The sequence below is a fragment of the Oncorhynchus mykiss genome, chromosome 24, assembly GCF_013265735.2.
Source record: "Oncorhynchus mykiss isolate Arlee chromosome 24, USDA_OmykA_1.1, whole genome shotgun sequence".
NCBI lineage: Eukaryota > Metazoa > Chordata > Actinopteri > Salmoniformes > Salmonidae > Oncorhynchus > Oncorhynchus mykiss.
Genome location: NC_048588.1, coordinates 15249643 through 15276443, shown reverse-complemented (window position 1 = coordinate 15276443; position 26801 = coordinate 15249643). Strand labels below are relative to the sequence as shown.

General features: G+C 46.5%; 1 protein-coding gene across 1 annotated transcript in view; it reads left to right on the top strand.

The window, feature by feature from the left end:
* Positions 1-23987, top strand: part of LOC110503349 (protocadherin-16) — a 46033-nt gene extending 22046 nt beyond the window's left edge. Inside the window, exons 11-27 of the mRNA XM_036961079.1 lie at positions 2757-3242; positions 3652-4015; positions 7518-7757; positions 8815-8940; positions 9338-9547; positions 9717-10012; positions 10286-10536; positions 11927-12059; positions 12188-12374; positions 13610-13723; positions 14005-14216; positions 14902-15053; positions 15352-15482; positions 16223-16509; positions 16797-17464; positions 17587-17773; positions 18074-23987. Of these exons, the coding sequence (XP_036816974.1) occupies positions 2757-3242; positions 3652-4015; positions 7518-7757; positions 8815-8940; positions 9338-9547; positions 9717-10012; positions 10286-10536; positions 11927-12059; positions 12188-12374; positions 13610-13723; positions 14005-14216; positions 14902-15053; positions 15352-15482; positions 16223-16509; positions 16797-17464; positions 17587-17773; positions 18074-20005 (5976 nt within the window). The 3' untranslated portion in view covers positions 20006-23987. The remainder of the gene's footprint in view (positions 1-2756; positions 3243-3651; positions 4016-7517; positions 7758-8814; positions 8941-9337; positions 9548-9716; positions 10013-10285; positions 10537-11926; positions 12060-12187; positions 12375-13609; positions 13724-14004; positions 14217-14901; positions 15054-15351; positions 15483-16222; positions 16510-16796; positions 17465-17586; positions 17774-18073) is intronic.
* The last annotated feature ends 2814 nt before the right edge of the window (positions 23988-26801 follow it).

The following is a 26801-nucleotide window of genomic DNA, read 5'->3' as shown; positions in this document are numbered from 1 at the left end:
TCCTTCCCTCTCACAGCGCTACCTGTACACTACACCTACTGGTGAGACCCCTAACCCCTAGCCCATAACTCCTTCCCTCTCACAGTGCTACCTGTTCACTACACATACTGGTGAGACCCCTAACCCCTAGCCCATAACTCCTTCCCTCTCACAGCGCTACCTGTACACTACACATACAGTTGAGACCCCTAAGCCCTAGCCCATAACTCCTTCCCTCTCACAGCGCTACCTGTACACTACACATACAGGTGAGACCCCTAACCCCCCACATACAGGTGAGAGCCCTACCTCAGACTGCTATCTCCTATCCCCTACCACCTTTCTTCTCACAGATCTAGCTGTATCCTAATCATAAAGGTCAGAAAACTGCTAGATCATAGCCAACACCAATCTATCAAATATCCCATATTTAACTAAAATATTGGGAGAAGTACTACGTCAAGCTTGCTCTAGAAGTCTGGCTCTAGATGTCTGGCTCTAGAAGTCTGGCCCCTCACAACAAAGTCGTTCCAAATAGACGTGGCAGTCTGATTTCTGACAATCTTCCTTCCTTCCTTCCTTCCTTCCTTCCTTCCTTCCTTCCTTCCTTCCTCCCTCCCCCCCCCCCCCCCCCCCTCACTTCTCCTTCTCTGTGACTTTTCAAAAGAGATGGAAAACTACAGTAGGTATGAATCAAGTGCTCCCATCTGGCCCATGATGATCACCAGCTGTGATTGCTCTGATCAAGACCATACTGAATGACTTCAACACTTTTAATACAGTAGCCTCACTTCAATACGACACCGCCTGGGATATGCACCCACATAAAATACACTATTCAAGTTAATTTAATTAATATTTAATATACAACTAAATAGTGACCGACCAGGCCAGCACAATGGAAGGAACTCTGTAGCTGTAAATCCAAGATGCATCCCAAATGACACCCTATTCCCTGTATGGTGCACTTCTTTAGACCAGTGCCCTATGTAGGGAATAGGTTGCCATTTGGAACGCAGACCGGAATCTCTAAGGTTCCAGGAAAATAGAAGGGTCTTGTAATGGCTGCAGTAAAACAGCGTCTCTGTGTTCCTTATTTCTTTTATTTTTTCCTTCCCTCATTCCTCCTGTTCTTCTGACGTGAAGAATGTGAGTAATAATTAGTGTGTAATAGGATTTAACATGGCTGTGTTGTTCTTGTCTGTTGACATGTTTCTATCAGAGCCCTCGTCCAAGACAAGTACAGCAGTAGGGACAGGATATGATCTCACAAATTCTAACGCTTGTTGACATTCAATTTGCCGTCTAATGTGGAGTTAATTAATAGATTGTCATATTATGTTTCATAAAGAGCATGGGCTGTTTAGTGACTGCCAACATAGTGGTGCTGTATAGTGTACCTATGGTTTATCAAGGTATTGTAGGTTGTAATTGTAATGAATTAAGCATCAACAAGTATTTGTTGAGGAGAAAAATGGATAAGAGTACAAAACTATTTTATTTTCCTTCCTCTCTCTCTCTTTCTCCTTGTCTTGCTCTCTCTCTCTATTTCTCCTGGTCTAACTCTCTCACTTTCATTCATTTATTCTCTCTCTCTCGCTCTCTCTCTCTCTGTCAGATATTTAAACCCTGTGACTCCATCCCCTGCTTTGAGCGATCTGAAAAACAGGCTTATTAGAACAATGTGGCATATGTGTAACTTCTGGTGCCTGTTTCCATACAAAGGGAGCGATGTGTCAAAGCTGAAGTCTTTCATGTTCTTCTGATTGGTCATCAAGGGAGGTGTAAAAACTCAATACTGTAGACGCCCGAGTCCAACCCACTGCAGTGAGATCTGAAAGCTCACTACAATTTCCTTTTTTGATTATGTTGACTTTTATCCCTTATTATTTTTCCTGGCAGTGACATGCCTATCTGATTAAACGTGATTAGCACTAGCAGGCCTGTTGTGGGAGTTTGTAAAAAAAACTCTTAAAACGTTCAGTTTCTTTAATTCACAGTGAGAAAAGAGAGTGGGAGGGTGGAAATCTGTTGCAGGTTCACAGCGTCCCATTGAATATTTGGATTCCTTAGCGTTGTATTGGAAAATGTAGCTCCAACCGCCACAAGGCATGTATAATGGTCTTTATTAAACACATAGCGTGAGTCTGCTGAGTGTTAATGTTCAGCTATCTTGCTAAATGGATTATCATTAATGTCAATGATTTTCATAGTTGCTCAAAATATTCCTCAAAGGTTAACAGATTGTTTAAAGATCCCAGTTATAAAAAAAGCTGCTAATTTTGTCCTCCAGCCGGCTCTCGCTATTGAACCTGGTGATGAAGTTAACTACCTACAAACCTTTAACACCAATATATTGATGATATATGCTTACCATATCCCCATGTCTCTGTCTATAGGTCCTGAGTGGTGTATTGAGGATATACAGTATGCTTACCATATCCCTATGGCTCTGTCTATAGGTCCTGAGTGGTGTATTGAGGATATACAGTATGCTTACCATATCCCTATGGCTCTGTCTATAGGTCCTGAGTGGTGTATTGAGGATATACAGTATGCTTACCATATCCCTATGGCTCTGTCTATAGGTCCTGAGTGGTGTAATGGGGATATACAGTATGCTTACCATCTCCCTATGGCTCTGTCTATAGGTCCTGAGTGGTGTATTGAGGATATACAGTATGCTTACCATATCCCCATGTCTCTGTCTATAGGTCCTGAGTGGTGTATTGAGGATATACAGTATGCTTACCATATCCCCATGTCTCTGTCCACAGGTCCTGAGTGCGAGCAGAGCTCCTTCCAAAGCCAACTCCTTCTCCATATACTTAAACTCCGTCGAGGAGGCCAAACCGGGCTCTGTGATTGGCTCTGTGAAGTCACATGACAGCTTAGAGCTCCCTGAGGCTGGTCAGGTGACCTATACGGTGGTGGGCGGGTCAGACCGAGACGGAACGTTCATGGTGGACCGTCAGACAGGTGACGTGTACCTGGCAAGGGAGCTGGACTACGAGCGATCTGCCCGCTACACACTACAGATAGAGGTGGACGACTTCTCCATGACATTACCCAGCAGCCACCTGGTGCAGCTGGACATCGAGGTGAAGGACAGCAACGACCACGCACCCTACTTCCCGGAGGACCCCGTTACCATGGTGATACCTGAGAACATGGTGCCTGGGGCATCCATCTACACCTTCCAGGCCTCGGACCAGGATGGATCAGGACCCAACAGCCTGCTGACCTACTCCATCCTGCACCAGGTAGGGTTTGGGGGTTAAGGTTAGGAGGTTAGGGGTAGGACCCACAGGTTAGAGAAGCAAACATCAGTAACAGATACATTGCTGTTTCAAATTCCAGACCGGTGGTGAAAATTGGAGATGTACTCACTGGCAACTAGACCATCTCCTGCCGTTGTGCCCTTGAGCAAGACACTTAACCCCATAAACTAGTGGTTTAGGGAGTAGAGAAGAATAATTATTTATATCTCTGCAGATGAACTAATAAAGTCATTCTCTTCTGTATTCTCTTCTGTTTCAGTACCCTGGACTAATAAAGTTATATTGTATTTGACTCTATTCCAGTACCCTGGACTGAAAACATTATATTATATTCTACTCTGTTCTAGTACCCTGGACTGATAAAGTTATATTTAATTCTACTGTGTTCCAGTACCCTGACCTCCCTGACATCCTGACCCTTCACCCTTCCACTGGCGTCCTGACCCTGGCGCAGGAACTGGACCATGAGGTTACTTCCTCCCTCATCCTGGTCGTACAGGCGACAGACTCCGCCCTGAACGTCAGCCAGCGGCGCTGGGGCTCCGTGACAGCGAGGGTGTTTGTGACAGACGAGAACGACAACGCTCCAGTGTTTAGCTCGCCTTCCGCGGTCAGTGTCATGGAGGACCAGCCTGTGGGCTTCGTGGTTCTCTACGTTGTGGCGCGAGATGCCGACCAGGGGGAGAACAGACGGGTCAGCTACTTCATCAAGACTGGCAATGCTGGAGGGACGTTCAGCCTCAACCCTAATACTGGTGGGTCATTTAAAGAACTCCTAGTGTGATGGAAGTGGCTTGGTGAACCACGCTCACAGAAAGGTAATCTAGTCTGAGACCTGAAGACTTTTGTCAGCTCCCCAAGCTAATGCCCTAGGCTTTAGCTCAGCTGGATAACACAGCCTTGTGGCACGAGTTCAAACCCAGTCGGTAACACTGGCACACGGTATTGTTTTCTCACGAGAGCAATCATGTAGTTGCCAGCTGTACTGTAAACACATGGTGTGATGTCAGAAGGCTATTGGTACCATATTACTAGCTTGCATGTGGTTGGGTCTGTGAGAGAGTCTCATAAGGTTCAACCTATAATCAGGCCCCAGCACAGTTAAAACCGTATAAACAGGGAAGTGTGAAGAGATGTCGTGTGAGAGACGAATCAGAGTTAACGAAGTTACCCCAGTACATTGCGTATGCCTGCCTACCTGAGCGCTAAACCCTGCCACCACCAACACTGCTGCAGCTGTAACAACCACCACCGCTGTAAGTAACGATCCAGCTATCTGGCTGCAGTTTAACTACTTTTTCCATAGCAGAAGGCCGCAGCGAGTGTGGCTGGCAGTGAACATACACTGCTAGACACGCAACGGGCAGGGCTGCCGTGCTGCGCTGAGATTACACACACACACAAACACACACACACCAGGCCTGCAATGCATCGCTGAGATTAAGGCTTCCCTCTCCTTCTCGTTACCTGGCCCTGGGAGCAGAGGAAAGAGAGGGCACAGCACTGACTGCATTTCAATTTCATGCTTTAATGAGCCGCAACCGTCAAAGAGAGAGTGAGACGGGAGGGGAAGGAGGGATGAGGGGGGTTATGTTGGTTCTGTTTTAAGTTTTTGGGTTTGTTGTTTTCTCTCTGTATCTCTGTACTCTCTGAGATAACTTGCCCCAGAGCCTTTAGTATGGTCAGAGTTAGTGGTTGGAATAGTTTCAGCTGTTGTGACTCCTCAGTGATCCCGTCCTAAGCCTGGTCACTAATAACACATGGAGAGAGAGAGAGAGAGAGAGAGAGAGAGAGAGAGAGAGAGAGAGAGAGGAACATGGAAAACATATTTTGGATGTTTCCAATTCCAGTCTCTTTGGTTTACCTAGTGTTTTATTGTGTATGTATGGTTGTATTATAGTAGAGCAGTCACAGTTCTGAAGACTGAGGTGAACTAAGGTAAAGATGTTTCCTTGCTCTCACATGTTTCTTCTCATGTTAGACATTCTATTCGTTTCTTCTATTAATAGGATTAGTCTAGCGAACAGTGTCGTCTTACACAAATTGATACAAATTTTAAACTTTCAGGGGCAAATTCTCAGGCCTAGATTAAGCCTACCCCTGGACCAAAAAATATCCTAAATAAAGAGGTTTAATCCAGGAGTTGACTGGGATTCATCTGGATCAAAGGGAAACTTGACACACATAGTTTGATGATTTAATATTTCCATTGAGCCCAGAGGTGGAAAGAACCCTTAATAGAGTTAGGAGACACCCATCCTCCACCCAGAAGGATCCACGGTTACCATGATCTGTAGTAGGCTTCTCCTACACAGCTCCCTGTTGTACTGGTGTAATGGGAACCTAACCAAAACAGAATGTGTAGAGATGGGACCGTTTCTCCTGCCATCGTAGACCCTGGCCTGTGCCGGTGGACAGGATAGGACAGGAGCAGACCAGGTGGTCAGAGGATTAACTCATGCCCTTAACTGTCATTATACTGACTAATTACCTGCATTGCTGGAACCAGTTCAAGATGGGCAAGGCATGAACGTACACACACACACACACACACACACACACACACATACTGGAACCAGATCAATATGGCCGACCTCTCTCTGTGACACACCTGATAGATCTTGACAGCTTCCTGTTTCTATCGCCTCAGCCGACCAGGGGATTCCTTGGTTCCTGATTGGTGGGGCAGTGGGGGAGGGGTGGAGCCAAGGTCAACGCATGTCTCACACACCACAACAAAGTCCAGAAGACCAAACTGCAAATAGTGTGCATGTGTGTGGGTGTTATCAAAGTCTCAAAAGAGGGACTGAGTCACACACACAAACACACATGCAGTTCTAATCGCTCCTTTAATGGTTCCCAGCAGTCTGAGGTTGGGGTTCTTTGGTGTTTTGTTTCTGCCTTTCATGGGAATAGATCCACACACACAGATGACTGGGTGGACAGGGTGAGTGGGTGTGTGTAAGTAAGTGAAGCTCTTGGCAAGGAGCAGCGCTTGGCCTCCGACGGAGAGGGAGGAATCACTGGTGAAAGATGAAGCTACCAGAGAAGTGAAGCTAGCAGTGAAAGCTGAAGCTAGCAGAGTTGTGAAGCTAGCAGAGTGTTGGAGCTAGCAGTGAAAGTTGAAGCTAGCAGAGTGTTGGAGCTAGCAGTGAAAGTTGACGCTAGTGGAGTGTTGGAGCTAGCAGTGAAAGTTGAAGCTCGCAGAGTGTTGGAACTAGCAGTGAAAGTTGAAGCTCGCAGAGTGTTGGAGCTAGCAGTGAAAGTTGAAGCTCGCAGAGTGTTGGAGCTAGCAGTGAACGTTGAAGCTAGCAGAGTGTTGGAGCTAGCAGTGAACGTTGACGCTAGAGGAGTGTTGGAGCTAGCAGTGAAAGTTGAAGCTAGCAGAGTGTTGGAGCAAGCAGTGAAAGTTGAAGCTAGCAGTGTGTTAAAGCTAACAGTAGAAGTTGAAGCTAGCAAAATTGTGCTGGACCACAGGGACCTTTCACAGGGTGTGAATGCACAATAGGTAGGGAGGCCCAGGCTCCCTCTCTAGCTCCTCTCCTCTCCTCCACCCTAGGCTTCCTCTCTAACTCCTCTCCTCCACCCTGGGCTCCCTCTCTAGCTCCTCTCCTTTCCTCCACCCCAGGATCCTTCTGTTACCCCTCTCCTCCACCCCAGGCTTGCTCTCTAACCCCTCTCCTCTCCTCCACCCCAAGCTCCCTCTCTAACCCCTCTCCTCTCCTCCACCCCAGGCTCCCTCTCTAACCCCTCTCCTCTCCTCCACCCCAGGCTCCCTCTCTAACTCCTCTCCTCCACCCCAGGCTCCCTCTCTAACCCCTCTCCTCTCTTCCACCACATGCTCCCTCTCTAACCCCTCTCCTCTCCTCCACCCCTGGCTCCCTCTCTAACCCCTCTCCTCTCCTCCACCCCTGGCTCCCTCTCTAACCCCTCTCCTCTCTTCCACCCCTGGCTCCCTCTCTAACCCCTCTCCTCCACCCCTGTCTCCCTCTCTAACCCCTCTCCTCTCCTCCACCCCTGTCTCCCTCTCTAACCCCTCTCCTCTCCTCCACCCCTGGCTCCCTCTCTTACCCCTCTCCTCCACCCCAAGCTCCCTCTCTAACCCCTCTCCTCTCCTCCACCCCTGGCTCCCTCTCTAACCCCTCTCCTCCACCCCAGGATCCTTCTCTTACCCCTCTCCTCCACCCCAGGCTCCCTCTCTAACTCCTCTCCTCCACCCCAGGCTCCCTCTCTTACCCCTCTCCTCTACTTTTCCAGGTTCTCTGTCTATCCTGAAGCCCATCGACCGGGAGGAGCAGGTCCTCTTCAACCTGACCATCGTAGCCCAGGACCACGGGGTACCAGCGCTCTCATCCAGCCAGCTGCTGTCTGTCCAGGTCATCGACGTGAACGACCAGGTGCCCTGGTTCCAGGAGAACCAGTACCAAGCCCAGATTACAGAGAACCAGCCTGCAGGAACCACTGTTCTGGTGGTGTCGGCCTCCGACCTGGACCAAGGTGAGAGATGCTAGGCTTGAGATCAGTGGGCTAACACAGGAGATTCAGTCGTTACATACATAGTATACAGCACTGACAAGCACATGACTGTAAAGCCCTCATCATAAACTATATGTTATGGTGGCTTTCTTTATGACATAGTAATATACAAAGTACACATGATGACACACAGTTCTTCTACATATTTGCTGTACTGTTTCTTAAAAAAAATTGAACTCAGTGTCAGCCAGCAGAGCCTCTTGTTCTAAGTGTTGATCCTCCATGTGTTCAACGCATGTTCACATCATCAGCATCGGCAGTAACAGTTGGTTTTAATTGAAGACCGTGCTGGGGGACGGTGAGTGTGTGTGTGTGTCTGTTTGTGTGTGTGTGTGTGTTCACATTCCCCTGGAGTTAGTCAAGAGCACATAACCCAGAAGGATTATAAAGTTTCTCTCCAGGGTGATTAGTGGGGTAAGGTGATGGTGCCAGAGTCTTTCTCTGTTAGCACGCTATCACACACACACAACACAACACACACACACACAATCTACCAGCCTCCGCCCACCCCGGTGCAGCCCAGCCATCCGCTTACACAGCAAAACCAACTACAAACAAATAAGAACAGGAATGCTGCTGTCTTTGCTCTTTTTGGTGAGAAAAAAATGATCGTGTTTTTTTTCGCAAACACTTATTTGCGCATGTTTTCAGTGCCCGGGGGTAGAGAGGGCTCAAAGTATAACATGACTGAATGGAATAGGACTCTGCTGGCCCAGCTCCCTATGAAAGTGATGTCCATTTGACTTACACAGCCGGCTCCAATCCTTCTCCCTACCACTTCCCCTTGGCCCTAACCCTTTGATGTTTTCAAACTGTATCTGTAAGATGGAAGCAATATTGTGGAAGCTCCACCACTGCTGCAGTGTGTACACCTACCCAGACCCTTCACATCTTCAGAACATTGAAGGTAAGGGCCAAGGGGATGGTGCAGGCTGCTGACAGATAGTATTCGGGTTTGACTTCATATGCTCCTTCTCTCTCTTTCTTTCTGTCTCTCTCTCTCTCTCTCTCTCTCCAGGTACCAACGGCCAGGTGACATATGGAGGCATCTCTGATGAGGGTTTCAGCATTCACCCAGCTACAGGTGTTATAACCACCACTAAAGCCCTGGACAGAGAGGCACAGGAACAATACACACTGACAGGTAACTAACTGGCTCTGACCATAACATTTTACCCTGTCCCCTGACCCATAACCCGTAACCCCTCAGCCTAACTCCTGGCTCTAACCCTGGTCCTTAACCCTGACCCTTATCCTAATCCTAACCACTAAAGCCCTGGACAGAGAGGCCCCACAACTGTACACTCTGACAGTTAACTGGCCCTTTATATGGGGAACCCACAACATTCCAAACTGGCCATGTTTTTATAGTCCTGATTTAATGGGATACATGAGTGGTACAATGGCCATGTTGGTGTTATTTTCTCTGTTTGTCTTAAATCTCTCTAAGAAACACAATATGGTTTAGTTAATAAATACACAACAAACACTTTTAGACTGCTGAAGCCTTGTTTTAATTCCTACTCTCCCCTTTTGTCCAGTGTATGCCCGAGACGGTGGCGTGCCTCCTAACTTTGCCCGGGCGTCAGTGAGGATCCGGATGTTGGATGAGAATGACAACGCCCCAACGTTCAGTAGACTGTACTACAGTCTGGATGTGCCTGAGAACATGGAGGCTGTTGAGCTGTTCACCCTCAGAGCTACGGACCTGGACGCTGGGGACAGCGGAGAGATGACCTACAAGATCACAGGTAAGATCCAACTATTTGTAGATCACAGGAATCCAATTGAACTTATAATTTACTGATCCATTGATCGCAATTGTGAGATTTACCTATCATATTCTGCATCTCTTTCTCGCCTCCTCCTCGCTTCCTTTTTCCTCTTCTGTTTCTCCCACTTCCTCCCTCCCTCCTCTAGCAGGCGACCCATCAGGTGACTTCCGTGTGGACAGGAAGTCAGGTGTTCTCTCCACCTCCAGACCGCTGGACAGGGAACGTAGGGCCAGGTACAGTCTGACAGTGACAGCCCTTGACGGGGGCTCTCCGGCCCTGAGCAGCACGGCCACAGTAGAGGTCACTCTCCTGGACGTCAACGACCACAGCCCCCAGTTCACCAGCCCCAGCTACACCGCTGACCTCTCTGAGGATGCTCCTATTGGCTCCCTGGTGCTGGAGGTCTCTGCTACTGACCTGGACCAAGGGTCTAACAGCCAGGTACACAGACTGAACTCATAGGCTTGCGTCCCAAATGGCACCCTAGTCCCTACATAGTGTACTACTTTTGATTAGAGCCCTATGACTCCTGAGCCCCCTTAAGGTTTGCCAAATGTAGCGTTAACACTTTGGCCACCCTTTATGACATTTTGCTAACAAAAGGAAGCCATCTATCTAGACCTTCAAAGGGTTAATGAAGGCTTCATTAAGCATTAAAAGTGATGTTACTTTTTGTAATCTAATCTAATCGACTGTGCTCTGTTCTCATCCCAGGTGCTGTACTTCCTGTTGCGCGGTTCCCAGGGCATGTTCATCATTGACCAGCACACGGGACATGTCATCACCGCCGCTCCGCTCGACCGAGAACGAACCGCGTCGTACACTTTCGATGTCTGTGCCACAGACTCGTCCCCCGCCAGCCCACGCAACTCCACCGCCACGGTCAATGTGTATGTACAGGATGTGAACGACAACGCTCCATTCTTCATCCAGGACCCCCTGGTTATCAACATCTCTGCCTCCAGGTAGGTAGCCTACAGGTTAGCGAACACAAAGTTTGTCAGTTCGAATCCCATGTCTGACAAGGAAGAATCTGGTTTGGAGTGGGCTTGCATCCGGAGGGTTTATCTGTACTGTTTTGTCTTTCGCATGTCTTCTTTGTTGCGTGCCACCATCTACTGTTGTGTGTCTTAGATGCCACCATCTACTGTTGTGTGTCTTAGATGCCATCATCTACTGTTGTGTGTCTTAGATGCCATCATCTACTGTTGTGTGTCTTAGATGCCATCACCTGCTGTTGTGTGTCTTAGATGCCACCATCTACTGTTGTGTGTCTTAGATGCCATCATCTACTGTTGTGTGTCTTAGATGCCACCATCTACTGTTGTGTGTCTTAGATGCCACCATCTACTGTTGTGTGTCTTAGATGCCATCATCTACTGTTGTGTGTCTTAGATGCCATCATCTACTGTTGTGTGTCTTAGATGCCACCATCTACTGTTGTGTGTCTTAGATGCCATCATCTACTGTTGTGTGTCTTAGATGCCATCACCTGCTGTTGTGTGTCTTAGATGCCATCACCTGCTGTTGTGTGTCTTAGATGCCACCATCTACTGTTGTGTATCTTAGATGCCACCATCTACTGTTGTGTATCTTAGATGCCACCATCTACTGTTGTGTGTCTTAGATGCCATCATCTTCTGTTGTGTGTCTTAGATGCCATCATCTTCTGTTGTGTGTCTTAGATGCCATCATCTACTGTTGTGTGTCTTAGATGCCATCATCTACTGTTGTGTGTCTTAGATGCCACCATCTACTGTTGTGTGTCTTGGATGCCATCATCTACTGTTGTGTGTCTTAGATGCCATCATCTACTGTTGTGTGTCTTGGATGCCATCATCTACTGTTGTGTGTCTTGGATGCCATCATCTACTGTTGTGTGTCTTAGATGCCATCATCTACTGTTGTGTGTCTTAGATGCCACCATCTACTGTTGTGTATCTTAGATGCCATCATCTACTGTTGTGTGTCTTAGATGCCATCATCTACTGTTGTGTGTCTTAGATGCCATCATCTACTGTTGTGTGTCTTAGATGCCACCATCTACTGTTGTGTGTCTTGGATGCCATCATCTACTGTTGTGTGTCTTAGATGCCATCATCTACTGTTGTGTGTCTTGGATGCCATCATCTACTGTTGTGTGTCTTGGATGCCATCATCTACTGTTGTGTGTCTTAGATGCCATCATCTACTGTTGTGTGTCTTAGATGCCATCATCTACTGTTGTGTGTCTTAGATGCCACCATCTACTGTTGTGTATCTTGGATGCCATCATCTACTGTTGAGCCCAGGTTTTAGTTGGACATCCATGTATAGGATTTTTAAAATTAGAATAAAATTCTTCTTCTTCTCCAGTGTCTCCTCCCACCGCGTCCTGGCCACCATGCGGGCGGAGGACCGTGACTTTGGGGCCAACGGCTCAGTGTTCTACCGCTTCGCCAGCCCTGTCCGGGGCTTCACCATTAACTCTCTGACCGGGGACATACAGGTGTTGTTTCATTATTCATCAGGGTATTTAAATAACCCCTGCAAGGGATGGCTTGCATAGGGAGACTTCAGACGAAAATACTTTCATTTATTCATTCATTCATTCATTCATTCATTCATTCATCCCAGGCTACAGAGAAGCTGCAGGGACTGACCCAGGGCCAGAGGACTCTGATTGTAGAGGCTATGGACCAGGGCAGCCCAACCCAGTCCTCTCTAGGGGTGGTGGTCATCTACATCAGAGAACAGACCTACAAGGGGATCCGCTTCTCACGCCACGCTAGAGACGTCAGTCTGCAGGAGAACGCTGCCAAAGGTAGGAACAGGCCATGTTTATTTGATTCTGTTTTGTTGTGAGCCTGAGGTGAGCCTGAGGAGTGTATACTGTAATTCATGTTTAGAACACAGTGTGATAGTGAGGTGTGTGTGTTTAGAACACAGTGTGATAGTGAGGTGTGTGTTTAGAACACAGTGTGATAGTGAGGTGTGTGTGTTTAGAACACAGTGTGATAGTGAGGTGTGTGTTTAGAACACAGTGTGATAGTGAGGTGTGTATACTGTAATTCATGTTTAGAACACAGTGTGATAGTGAGGTGTGTATGCTGTAATTTATGTTTAGAACACAGTGTGATAGTGAGGTGTGTGTGTTTAGAACACAGTGTGATAGTGAGGTGTGTATACTGTAATTAATGTTTAGAACACAGTGTGATAGTGAGGTGAGTGTTTAGAACACAGTGTTATAGTGAGGTGTGTGTGTTTAGAACACAGTGTGATAGTGAGGTGTGTGTGTTTAGAACACAGTGTGATAGTGAGGTGTGTGTGTTTAGAACACAGTGTGATAGTGAGGTGTGTGTGTTTAGAACACAGTGTGATAGTGAGGTGTGTATACTGTAACTCATGTTTAGAACACAGTGTGATAGTGAGGTGTGTGTGTTTAGAACACAGTGTGATAGTGAGGTGTGTGTGTTTAGAACACAGTGTGATAGTGAGGTGTGTGTGTTTAGAACACAGTGTGATAGTGAGGTGTGTATACTGTAATTGATGTTTAGAACACAGTGTGATAGTGAGGTGTGTGTTTAGAACACAGTGTGATAGTGAGGTGTGTATACTGTAATTGATGTTTAGAACACAATGTGATAGTGAGGTGTGTATACTGTAATTCATGTTTAGAACATAGTGTGATAGTGAGGTGTGTGTGTTTAGAACACAGTGTGATAGTGAGGTGTGTATACTGTAATTCATGTTTAGAACACAGTGTGATAGTGAGGTGTGTGTTTAGAACACAGTGTGATAGTGAGGTGTGTATACTGTAATTCATGTTTAGAACACAGTGTGATAGTGAGGTGTGTATACTGTAATTCATGTTTAGAAAACAGTGTGATAGTGAGGTGTGTGTTTAGAACACAGTGTGATAGTGAGGTGTGTATACTGTAATTCATGTTTAGAACACAGTGTGATAGTGAGGTGTGTGTGTTTAGAACACAGTGTGATAGTGAGGTGTGTGTGTATAGAACACAGGGTGATAGTGAGGTGTGTGTTGTCCTCCTCCAGGTACCGCCGTGGTGCAGACTCAGGCCCAGTACCCTGATGGATCCCGTAGTGGGATCAGTTACAGCATCTTCAGTGGCAACACCCTACTCTCCTTTGGAATCAGCTCCTCCACTGGTAAGCTGCTGGGGTGGGATATTATATAAAACCCATTTTGACAAAGAGTGCATTAACACATTTTACACTCCACAAAACCCTCATAAGGAATAGGAGAAGGATGAATATCCATTGCCCAATTGGTTCTCAGCCCCTAGTTATTGTTCTAACCAGGTGAGATCTGTCCTAGTTATTGTTCTAACCAGGTGAGATCTGTCCTTGTTATTGTTCTAACCAGGTGAGATCTGTCCTAGTTATTGTTCTAACCAGGTGAGATATGTCCTTGTTATTGTTCTAACCAGGTGAGATCTGGGTACAGAGCTCCATGGGGCTGGATTATGAGGAGTCCCCTAGACTCCGCCTAGTGGTGAAGGCTGAAACTGCATCCTCCAGTTCCTTCATGGCGGTCAACCTGATCCTTCAGGACGTCAATGACAACCTGCCGCGCTTCCAGCTGCAGAACTATGTAGCCTACATACGAGAGGCACAGGGATATCATTTTCCTATCATACAGGTAGGTACACTAACGAGCATGCATGCACACACACACACACACACACACATACACACACACACACACACACACACCTGTATCATGCTTGACTGTGGATGGAGTGTTAGGTTGTGGGCTAGAAGATGCTCAGACAGTAGAGAAGACCTGGAACGTTTCAGTGCTGCTGTGGTAGTTCTGAGAGGTGACAGTCTGTTCCTGTCCCTATAATGCAGTGTGTTTCCAACGTCCCTGTTGAGTATATACACTATGCTGTATGAAACCACAGCCATATAGAACCCTTTTATAAACTCTGGTTCCACTGTTCCAAGTCCCATATTCATTACCAGGTTCTGTTACTGTTCCACAGCTGTTGTAAATCTGTTCTTTGTTTTGATTGATTTCCTCTCTAACCTCTGATCTTGTGACTTCCTGTCTGTCCCCAGGTGTTGGCAGATTATTATTATTTTTGATATTTTTTTGTATTGCTTTCAAAAACAAAACAACATTCAAAACAATGAACAGCAAATGAAGGCTGAACAGCAGCCAATGACAGAAAAATCTGTTTCCTACACGTTAAAACAGATTGGAAATGGCTAACCATAAACACAAGTACACTTTGCTTTTAAGACAAAAGAAAACCAGTGATATCAGAAGACTGCTTTTTTTGTTTTGATTTTCTTTCTGACTTCCTGTCTGTCCGATGCAGGTGGTGGCTGATGACCTAGACCAGGGCCAGAATGGTCAGGTGACCTACAGCCTGAGGTCGTCGTCTCTCAGCGGCCTGTTCAAGATCGACTCGCTGACCGGAAGCATCACCACCGCCGCTATCATGGACCGAGAGATCTGGACACAAACCAAGTGAGGAGCAGGGCCTTGGGATGTGGTTGTGAGAGTGTGTGAGTGTATGTGTGTGTTTGTTCACAATGGGCCTGACATGTGGTTTCCCTCAGTGGGCTAACCTTTGTTTTCAGTCTATAAATACTCTCCCTGTTCCTGTACTCTCTCTATGTATTGGAATCTATATTTCTGTCATGCTCTGGGAAACAACAGGTTCTGATGTAAGACAGCAGGAGATGAAAGGTTATGAAACCTGAAACATAAAAGATAAGAACTAAACTCCAACTGACAGTTTATTTTTTCATTTCCATGGCATCAGGCTGGTTGTTACGGCGACGGACCGGGGCACACCACGATTGGCCGGCTCGGCGACCCTCACGGTGATCATCGTGGACCTCAACGACAACAGTCCTACAATCCCTCTGCCGCGTGAGATCAGAGTACCAGAGAGTAAGTCAATGACCCACAGGTCTCAACTGCAGACCCCCCCCCCCCCCCATCAGACACTTCAGGCAGGCTAAAGCAAACACTCAAAGTATTGAGATGATTTGAAATACTGTATTTGATCCCAACTGACACCCTATTCACTATATAGGGCACTACTTTTGACCAAGGGGTGTATATATCAAGAATCTTAGACATTTGAGACACAGTCAATTTAACAGTGAACCTTTAGTCCAGAGATCTTATCCCTGATCCTTACTCCTTCTCTCTCTAGCAGCACTCAGCAGTTCTCAGTGATAAAACAGACTTTTTTATGAGTCGTTCTGAAGCCAAGTTCCCCTCTGTTCATATCCTGCTGTACATCTGAAGTCTACAGTTTCTTGCATAAAATATCCAATTCAGAAAGAAAAGAAATCAGAAGTCTGCAATATATTCCTATTAAGCAACGTGATGTAATAGGATATGTTATGAGGTAGGAGCTAGTTCTAGGGCTATAATGTTGTTCCCATATAACAATCTCACAAGCCCTGTTTTCTCTCTCTCAATTCAATAGAAATTCAAGGTGCTTTATTGCCAAGGGAAACATATGTTTACATTGCCAAAGCAAGTGAAGTAGATAATAAACACAAGTGAAACAAACAATAAAAAAATGTATCTCTCTCTCCGTAAGTTCTCTCTCTCTCTCTCTCTCTCCTCCCTTCCATCTCCCTCATTCTCTCTCCCTCCAATTTCCCCTCTCCCTCCAGACACTCTGGTTGGCTCGGTAATAACCCAGGTGACAGGAAATGATGTGGACTCAGGCCCCGCCCTGTCCTACACCCTCCACCTGGACCCGTCTTCCCAGGGCGTATTTGGGATCCACCGCTACGGGGGCGGGGTGTCTCTGACCGCCCCTCTGGACTACGAGGAGAAGACCTGGTACACGCTGACTGTCAGGGCTACGGACTCCAAACACCAGACTGAAGCTAACCTCACCATACTGGTGGAGGATGTCAATGATAACGCTCCTACGTTCACACAGGATCTTTACCAGGTAGTCTATCCTCTAACCGGCCTCCACTAGCCTTTGGAAGATCTGCGTTTGTGTTGGCAGGCATTTGTGTAATGATGCCATAAGACACAATGAGAATTTGATCAGATTTAGCTGAATTATTTTATGTACATGCAGATCAATAATGATGCCATGTGTGTGTGTATGTATCGATCTTCCTCATTTAGTTTACTAAGACAGATACTTGATACCATTAACCATTAACCTGCCTGTCCTCAATTATTCTGGGTACATCCCTGAATACACCCGGTCATGTTTGTGTTTTCCAGATGACTCTGGCAGAGCACTCCCCAGCTGGCAGTGCAGTTGTCACTGTGACAGCCACGGACCGCGACTCTGGGGAGAACGGCCGCGTCACCTACAGAGTGATGTCATCAACCCGGGACATCTTCTACATCGACCCCAGCAATGGTACCCTGTTTATCACCCAGCAGGCAGAGTTTAACTCTGAAAACCCTTCTATCCTGGTGGTAATAGAGTCCAGAGACATGGGAACACCAGCCCTCTCCTCCATCGCTACTGTACAGGTCCAGGTGACTGACGTCAATGACAACGCGCCCGTCTTCCACCAATCAGAGTACAGAGCCACGGTGTCGGAGGACGGCCTTCCGGGCACCACCATCCTGACCCTAGAGGCGACCGACGGCGACGCGTCGCGCGACAACTGCGGCTTCGACTTCACCATAGCCAGCGGAAACTCAGGCAATGCCTTCCAAATCGAGAGCAGCGTACGCTTCCTGGAAGGACGGGGCTTCCAGACGGTAGGCAGCGTGGTATTGACCGGTGAGGGGCTGGACTTCGAGGCAGTGTCTAGTTACAACCTGACCGTGGTCGTGTCGGACCGTGGCGTGCCCCAGAGAAGCTCGGCTGTCTCTGCGCTGATCAGTGTGACGGATACTAACGACAACCCTCCGGTGTTCAGCAGGGCAGAGTACAGGTACTTTGGTACTTTGTTGTTTGTTAGATGTCCTTAATTCCTCTTTACATGTGTTTGCATTGGGGAACCAAATGTCATGTTTTAAGGAAAAGCGATTGATAAAATCCCCTTGAACCCTGCAGTGTGGTGCTGAGTGAAGGAACAGCCGCAGGGACTGAAGTCCTCAGCCTGTCTGCAACAGACCCAGACTCCTCGGCAGTAGGGAAGGTGCAGTACCTGATCAGCTCTGGGGATGAGACGGGAATGCTCCAGGTAGACCGCTGGACCGGAGCCCTGAGGCTGCAGAGACCACTGGAAAATGAGAGACAGGTACCATGGAACTTCTGGCTTGGGATGTGCCCAAAATGGCACCCTATTTCCTATATAGTGCACTACTTTTTTAAAGAGCCCTATGGGCCCAGGTCAAAACTAGTGCACTATATAGGAAATAGTTTCACATAGAAATAGATTGGATTAGTCGTTGGTTATCCACCTGTTTGTATATTCTGCTGCTGGCAATTCATTTCCCTTCAGTGATTAAGGAAGTATTAATCTCTCTCTTTATCTCTCCATCTCACTCTCTCTCTCTGCTGTCTCTCTCTCCCCTTCTCCCTCTCTTCCTCCTACTAGGCATCCCATGTGATCATTGTGCAGGCGTCAGATGGACAGGGTCACTATGCGCTGGCTCCAGTCACTGTGGAGGTGAAGGACATTAATGACAACAGACCTTACTTCCCCCTGCCTGTCCTCACCGCCAGCATCAGAGAGAACCAGCCTCACAACACCCTTGTCACCATGCTGCACGCCATCGACCAGGACACGGGAGTCTTCGGACAGCTGAGATACTACATGTTGGACAAGACTGGAGAGGGGAAAGACGCCTTCCTGGTCAACCAGACGTCAGGCGAGGTCCGGACTCGCTTCACCTTCGACTTTGAGAAAGTCAACTTGTTCAACTTTGTAGCTCTGGCCATGGACGCAGGGAACTTCTCTGCCACGGTGACCGTCCAGGTGTACGTGACAGGGGAGGATGAGTACGACCCTGTGTTCTCCGACCCAGAGTTCTCCTTCTTAGTTCCTGAGGGGTCGAAGAAGGGCCAGAGCATTGGTCAGGTGACAGCCAGAGACGAGGACGAGGGAGTGGATGGGATTGTTCTGTACTCCCTAGCTGACCCCTCGCCCTACTTCCAGGTCAATGCATCGACGGGCGTGGTTTTCCTGAAGATGGACAGCCACGTCCATCATCTGAGCAGGTCCAAGAGGGAGGTCCGTGTGATGAACCTTGACCTGAAGGCCCACAGCCCTCTGGAGACATCCCGTGTGGCCACCGCTCGCCTCACCGTTGACGTAACACACACCTCCTTTGGCGTGGCATCGGACATGAACCTGCTGCTGGTCAGTGTGATTGCTGTGTCCCTGGGAGCCATCCTCATCCTCATCTTCATCGCCATGGCTCTGTTCTGTGTGAGACTGAGACGTCAGAGGAAGGAGCAGCAGAGTCGCTGCAGACCTCCAGCCTCTCCCGGCCACGGCACGATGCTGCACAAACTAGAGGAGACTAAAGTCACTGGTACCGACCGGAACGACCGCATCTACCACCAGGCCTTACCAGGGTACACTTCCGACCAAACTGGGAGTGGTGTGGGAGGGCCATACCCCCGCGGGGGCTCCCTGGACCCATCCCACTCCAGCGGGCGTGGCTCGGCGGAGGCGGCGGAAGACGATGAGATCCGGATGATCAACGAGTACCCCCGTGTCTCCTCCATCTCTTCGTCCATGCAGGAACACATCTCAGCCCGCGGGCCAGACTCTGGTATCCAGCAGGACGCTGACCAGCTGTCTGACGTCTCCTGTGAGCCCAACATGGACGCAAACCAGTGGTTCAAGGCCAAGAAGCTGGCCAGTCTCAGTGGGACTCTGCTGTCTGGCCAGTTGCCTGTCTACAGGGAGGATGGAGGAGGTTATGTGGGGGTAGGGAGGGGGCTGAACATCTCCCACCCTAAAGACTATGCCTTCCCAGTGGATGGTAAACCCGCTGTGGACGGCTCCCTCACAGCCATAGTGGCCAGTGACGAGGAGCTGAGGGGTAGTTATAACTGGGACTACCTGCTGGACTGGTGCCCACAGTTCCAGCCATTAGCAAGCGTCTTCACGGAGATAGCGAGGTTAAAGGATGAGACGGCCCCTCCTAACCCTCGCAGACCGCTCCAGCACAAAGCCAAGGTGGACCCCAAACCCCCTCGCATTGACCCCCCGCCCCTAATCACCTCCATAGCCCACCCCGGGGCGAAGACAGTCCCGGTCAAGCCTGCCCCCATTAAACCCTCTGTGGGGAGGTCCTCCTTCCCTCATCTGGCCTCCCTACGGAGGTCCCCCATCAGTCACGAGGGCTCCCCCTCCTCAGTAGCCATGTCCCCCAGCTTCTCCCCCTCCCTATCCCCCCTGGCCGCCCGCTCCCCGGCCATCACACCTTTCGGCGTCACCCAGGGCCCCTCAGCCTCCATGATCAGCACCACTGAACACAGCATGGAGCACAGTGAAGAGGCCGAGATGAGGATATAGACTATAGACTCACAGATAAGGATATAGACTCTATTGACTAACAGATGAGGATATAGACTCTGTAGACTGAGGAGGATATAGACTCTGTAGACTGAAATGAAGATATAGACTCTATTGACTAACAGATGAGGATATAGATTCTATCGACTCACAGATGAGGATATAGACTCTATTGACTCACAGATGAGGATATAGACTCTATTGACTCACAGATGAGGATATAGACTCTATTGACTCACAGATGAGGATATAGACTCTATTGACTCACAGATGAGGATATAGACTCTATTGACTCACAGATGAGGATATAGACTATCGACTCACAGATGAGGATATAGACTCTATTGACTCACAGATGAGGATATAGACTATCGACTAACAGATGAGGATATAGACTCTATTGACTAACAGATGAGGATATAGACTATCGACTCACAGATGAGGATACAGACTGTAGACTGAGATGAGGATATAGACTCTGTAGACTCTGAGGTACTAGAGATTGGAAGACTGATACTGAGTTATTGTTCCTCAAAAGACAGAGGTGATGTATCAATTGACACCCTATTTAGGTTGTAGGGTGGTACCCCTCCTAATGTGTAATGGTCACAGTATCTGGTGTCAATAGACTGTATCGTACAGTGTACCTTCCATTCTGGCAAGAACACAGAGTGTGGTTAATACTGTAGTTAAATAATGAAGTAACTCTCAAATGGACTCTCAAAGGTGGTAGCTGCATCATAAACTAATGGGACTCTCAAACTGAACCAGAATCAAAACTGAGGCGAAAATGGATGTTGCCTTTTCCTCTTCCCTCTATCCAATCAGTGTCAAGAGAACAAAACTACCCAGGATTTTCACATTCTAATGGGGAGCCATGATGTCAATATTCTGTAGAAGATATTTTTATACTGACTTTGGTTTCTGACTAGAAATGGCACTAATTCTGTGCCAGAAGGCTGTTATAGCCTCAGGATATATTTCCATATGTGTATATTTCTAGCTATGTAACAGTATGTGTGAACTCCATGTTGGTTCTATTTTATGTACTTAACCATTGTGTTCTTGGAACGAAAAAAAGCTCTATATTTCTATTAGTGTGATTGATTGGGGGATATGCTGTCATTTCTTGTAAATATTTATTACGGAGGAGCGAAAAAAGAGCTTGCGTTGCTGGAAGAACATGATACCAGTATCAATACAGTGTTTGGTCAAGAAGCTTTCAAAAATAATCTGCTGAAGTGTTGGATCCCTCTCATACTAATTCAGTGTGCCATATGTGTGTCTCCCAAGGGAATAGGGTTCAATTCGGGATGTAAACACAGTCTTTTGAGTCTTGTTTGAAAGGATCAGTCATGCATGTTCTCATGTCCTAAATACGTTCCTTTGTTTCTTCCTCCAGTCTAGTTGAGGTGAACTTGACACCGATTGATCGTGTCCTTTTTTTCAGGTGTCTTTGCTGTGATTTTAATCACGATGAGCCGTACAGGTCTACTTGGTATTCTAGTGGCATAGTAGACCCAGACAAGGGCAGAACCACTCAGACACAGACAGGGGAGGTCAGAAACATCACAGAGACTAGCTGCAATATAACTACAAAGTTGCCAGCAATAGAACAAAGGAAAATAAAACAAATGTCATGTATGTCAGCAGACAGGTCTAGTTGTTATTGTAGTGGCAGTCGAACCATCCAGACAGACAGGTCTAGTTGTTATTGTAGTGGCAGTCGAACCATCCAGACAGACAAGTCTAGTTGTTATTGTAGTGGCAGTCGAACCATCCAGACAGACAAGTCTAGTTGTTATTGTAGTGGTAGTCGAACCATCCGGACAGACAAGTCTAGTTGTTATTGTAGTGGCAGTCGAACCATCCAGACAGACAAGTCTAGTTGTTATTGTAGTGGCAGTCGAACCATCCAGACAGACAAGTCTAGTTGTTATTGTAGTGGCAGTCGAACCATCCAGACAGACAAGTCTAGTTGTTATTGTAGTGGCAGTCGAACCATCCAGACAGACAAGTCTAGTTGTTATTGTAGTGGTAGTCGAACCATCCACACAGACAAGTCTAGTTGTTATTGTAGTGGCAGTCGAACCGTCCAGACAGACAAGTCTAGTTGTTATTGTAGTGGCAGTCGAACCATCAAGACAGACAGGTCTAGTTGTTATTGTAGTGGCAGTCGAACCGTCCAGACAGACAAGTCTAGTTGTTATTGTAGTGGCAGTCGAACCATCCAGACAGACAGGTCTAGTTGTTATTGTAGTGGCAGTCGAACCATCCAGACAGACAAGTCTAGTTGTTATTGTAGTGGTAGTCAAACTATCCTGACAGACAAGTCTAGTTGTTATTGTAGTGGTAATGGAACCATCCAGACAAACAGAAGACAAAACAGCTGACATGAGGTTTGAGTAGGGGTTGTGTGTGACCTGTGAGGTTTGAATTCTCCCCAGGATTTTTTAACAAGGTGGTGCTGCTGAGTACGGTGGGGGATACCAAATAAAGTAAACCAATTTATTTTATTTTTATATATATATATAGTGACACAGCCAGTACACATTGTGGCGCAGCGCCCCACTTACATTCTTTGTGGACAACCCTGAGGTTTGAGTAGGGGTTGTGTGTGTACCTCTTGAGGTTTGAGTAGGGGTTGTGTGTGTACCTCTTGAGGTTTGAGTAGGGGTTGTGTGTGTTCCTCTTGAGGTTTGAGTAGGGGTTGTGTGTGTACCTCTTGAGGTTTGAGTAGGGGTTGTGTGTATACCTCTTGAGGTTTGAGTAGGGGTTGTGTGTGTAATGCTTGAGGTTTGAGTAGGGGTTGTGTGTACATACCTCTTGAGGTTTGAGTAGGGGTTGTGTGTACATACCTCTTGAGGTTTGAGTAGGGGTTGTGTGTGTACCTCTTGAGGTTTGAGTAGGGGTTGTGTGTGTACCTCTTGAGGTTTGAGTAGGGGTTGTGTGTGTACCTCTTGAGGTTTGAGTAGGGGTTGTGTGTGTACCTCTTGAGGTTTGAGTAGGGGTTGTGTGTGTACCTCTTGAGGTTTGAGTAGGGGTTGTGTGTGTACCTCTTGAGGTTTGAGTAGGGGGTGTGTGTGTCCTTCTGACAGACTGTAGCTCACTAAGTTCATCTTAGTATCGATGGGATTCTCTCCAGCATTCTGAACCAGGAGGAGCTCGTTGCAACAGATATTTTCCTCATTTCTTTGCAGTGGACATTGTGTTGCACATAGCCAGATTAATCTCTGAAATATTGCTTTTCAAATCACATGCAGGACTGCATGCAGGACTGAGACCAGAGCACTAACTAAAATGCTGTCTTTGCTTTTCAGTTTTCTCTTAGTTCCTTCTCTGAGCTACAGTATCTTAAGTTATCAGTATTGTTAATTTACAGTATTGTTAGTTTTCACTAATAGTTAGGTGTAACTAGCTAATAACTAGTGTCTGATGATGCACCACTTCTTGGTACCAGAACATAACACCAATTTTGAGTTCCAAATGGCACCCTATTCCCTATATAGGGCACTACTTTAGACCAGGGCCCTATGGGGGTCTTTTTCTCTGCAAAAGGAGTGCACTTCCCTATACATTAGTTCACTAAATAAGAAATAGGGTGCCACTTTATTCCCTATAGTATGCTATAAAAGTAGTGCACCATGTAGAGAATAGGGTGCCATTTGGGACGCACACACTCCAATTTAGAAACCTTTAAAAGTGTTTGTTAAGCCATGTTAAATTGCCCCTAAAACACAAGGCTATCTATGTTTGAAATTAAGAAGCTGGGATATCATGTTGTTTTGAGCTTTTACTTTGTCCATTCACCAGTTTCTACAGTTTGTTATTTATACAATTTTACATCCTCTTTCTTACCGAACGTAGCCCATAGTATACATGTTCCCCCGAATGTCTACACATATCATATATCTTCCCTGATGTGCCAGATGTTTTTTTCTTCTTGTCAAAGTGCCTGATTAAAGTACTTATGTGAAAACAATACAGTGTACTGTCTCTATCTCTCTTGTTCTGATTAACAAAGAGTGGTTGTTAAATATGAGGAGCAACTACATGACTAGATTAGAAAGAAGACCACTAACTGAGCGCTCTAGTGAATGAAGACCAGATGGGATGGGATAGTCGATAATGCATTGTTTATGACCAGGGCTGAATGTATATGTGTGTGTCCCAAATAGCACCCTATCCCTTAAGTAGTGTACTACTTTTGACCAGGGCCCATAGGGGCCCATCTTTTTCTGGTCTAGTTACACACTAACCTCGTTATTAGGAGCAGTCAGTCCATGGAAATGAAGTGGCAGGGTTCTCCTCCAGACTCCATTCTGTTAGGGGAGGTGTATGGAGGCGAAGTCAACTGCAGGACAGCGGAGTAAATATAACAGGCGCACTTTAATAGCGGTTAATAATATACAGCACATAACACTAAACAAGTGCCAAAACACGGTCTAAAACAAAAGTGCAACGCCTGGAAAAATATACATAACAAATGCCACCCTCAACAATAAACAATTACACACAAAGACATGTAGGGGAACAGAGGACTAAATACATGCAGTTGATTATGGAATGTTAACCAGTTGTGAATGAAACAAGACAAAACAAGTGGAATAATGAGAAATGGAGCGGCATTGGCTAGAAAGCCGGTGACGTCGATCGCCGAACGCCAAAAGCCGCCCGAACAAGGAGAGGAGCCGACTTCGGTGGAAGTCGTGACACATTCAGACTGCTAGCTACCAGTTCCTGCTTTGTTACAGGGTTTGTGTTGCTGGTAGGTTGATGTATGTGGCTAGCTATATGGAAGGTCAATGGTAGGTATATAACTACCCAGCTAGGGGGTTCCATGAGTGAATATGATTGAAGCGTAACGGTGGTTTCAATATCTGATATGTACAATGTAGGATGCTTTTCAATGAGGGCCGGATTCAAAGACAGATACAGTATGAAGCCTAGTCCTGGACTAAAAAGCTTGTTCAATGACGATTCTCCATAAAAAGTGCTTAGCCCAGAACTAGGTTTAAACTGTGTCTGGAAAACCGGCCCTGAGAGGATAAAGTCCCCATATAAAGTCAAGTACAGTCTCCAACAACAGTCCCCTCTTTCTCCAACCCATCAAAACCATATACTGTATATACTGCTCTTTCGAGGCATATATAATTACTATTAATATGCTTTAACATTCATATCAAAATGACCATTATGCCAATGTTCTCCTCCACTTGACGTAGTTGTCTAATCTATTTGTAGATCAGTAGCTTACACACGTTCCCCATTATCTAATATTCCTTCTACACTTTATGACCAAAACTATGGACACCTGCTTGTCAAACATCTCATTCCAAAATCATGGGCATTAATATGGAATTGCTCCCCCCTTTGCTGCTATAACAGCCTCCACTTTTCTGGGAAGGCTTTCCACTAGATGTTGGAACATTGCTGCGGGGACTTCCTTCCATTCAGCCACAAGAACATTAGTGAGGTTGGGCACTGATGTCGGGCGATTCGGCCTGGCTCGCAGTGTGCGTTCCAATTCATCCCAAATGTGTTCAATGGGGTTGTGGTCAGGGCTCTGGGCAGGACAGTCAAGTTCTTCCACACCAATCTCGACAAACTATTTCTGTATGGACCTCGCTTTGTGCACGGGGGAATTGTCATGCTGAAACAGGAAAGGTCCTTCCCCAAACTGTTGCCACAAAGTTGGTAGCACATAATCGTGTAGAATGTCATTGTATGCTGAAGCATTAAGATTTCCCTTCACTGGTACAATTTCCATCGCCTCCCAAATGACGATGAAGCGAAAAACTTAAAAAAGCTCCTCAAAAAGTTGTATGTTTGCTCGTTTCACTTTGTTGATAAGACGCCAACGCAGAATAACCCATAACCAAGGCTCTTTCTGGGTTATGAGAGGCCACCAGAGAAGAGACGCCACCTCAGCGGGAGGGTTGATAGACATGTCACAAGAACAGGCATGTGAACTAGTATTGATATTGCGTGTTTGTCTTCAGTTTTTGTGACTAGAATCTGACTACGATAGCTTCTAGTCAGGGTCTGAAATTAATCTACCAGCCACTTTTAAAAAAAATCTGACACTTGTGAAATCTGTTAAACACTTTATAATTGTAAACACTGAGTCAGTGGTAGGCTACCTGACATTAGAAATATGGTACATATTGTGTAACCTTAATCCATGATTATTCTTAGGTTCTTCTTCTATTAATTTATAATATTTTTATCTGCCATGGTGGCAGGTGAGCTGAAATGTTTACCTGCCACAGCCAACATTTACCCTGTGTTTTGCAGGTGTCATTTCTTTCGCTGTTCTAGCTAATAGGTACAGAATAGTCTAGAATAGCCTAGTCTATGTGTCCCACTGGGTTTAGAATGCTTATTTGCAGTAGAGAGTAGTCTGATAAACGCTATAAGTAAGGCGCAGGGAGTTTAAAATGTTTTTCAAAGTATCCCTGATTAGTGTATTAGCTTTTCCAGATCCTTATCCAGATCCTTTTCCAGATCCTTTTCCAGATCCTTTTCCAGATCCTTTTCCAGATCCTTATCCAGATCCTTTTCCAGATCCTTATCCAGATCCTTTTCCAGATCCTTATCCAGATCCTTTTCCAGATCCTTATCCAGATCCTTTTCCAGATCCTTATCCAGATCCTTTTCCAGATCCTTATCCAGATCCTTATCCAGATCCTTATCCAGATCCTTACCAAACAATCTCATAAACTAAACATCTATATTCATATTCAACTAATCATCCCTTGCAGATGAGCCTGGTGTGGTGAAGGTTTCTGAGGAG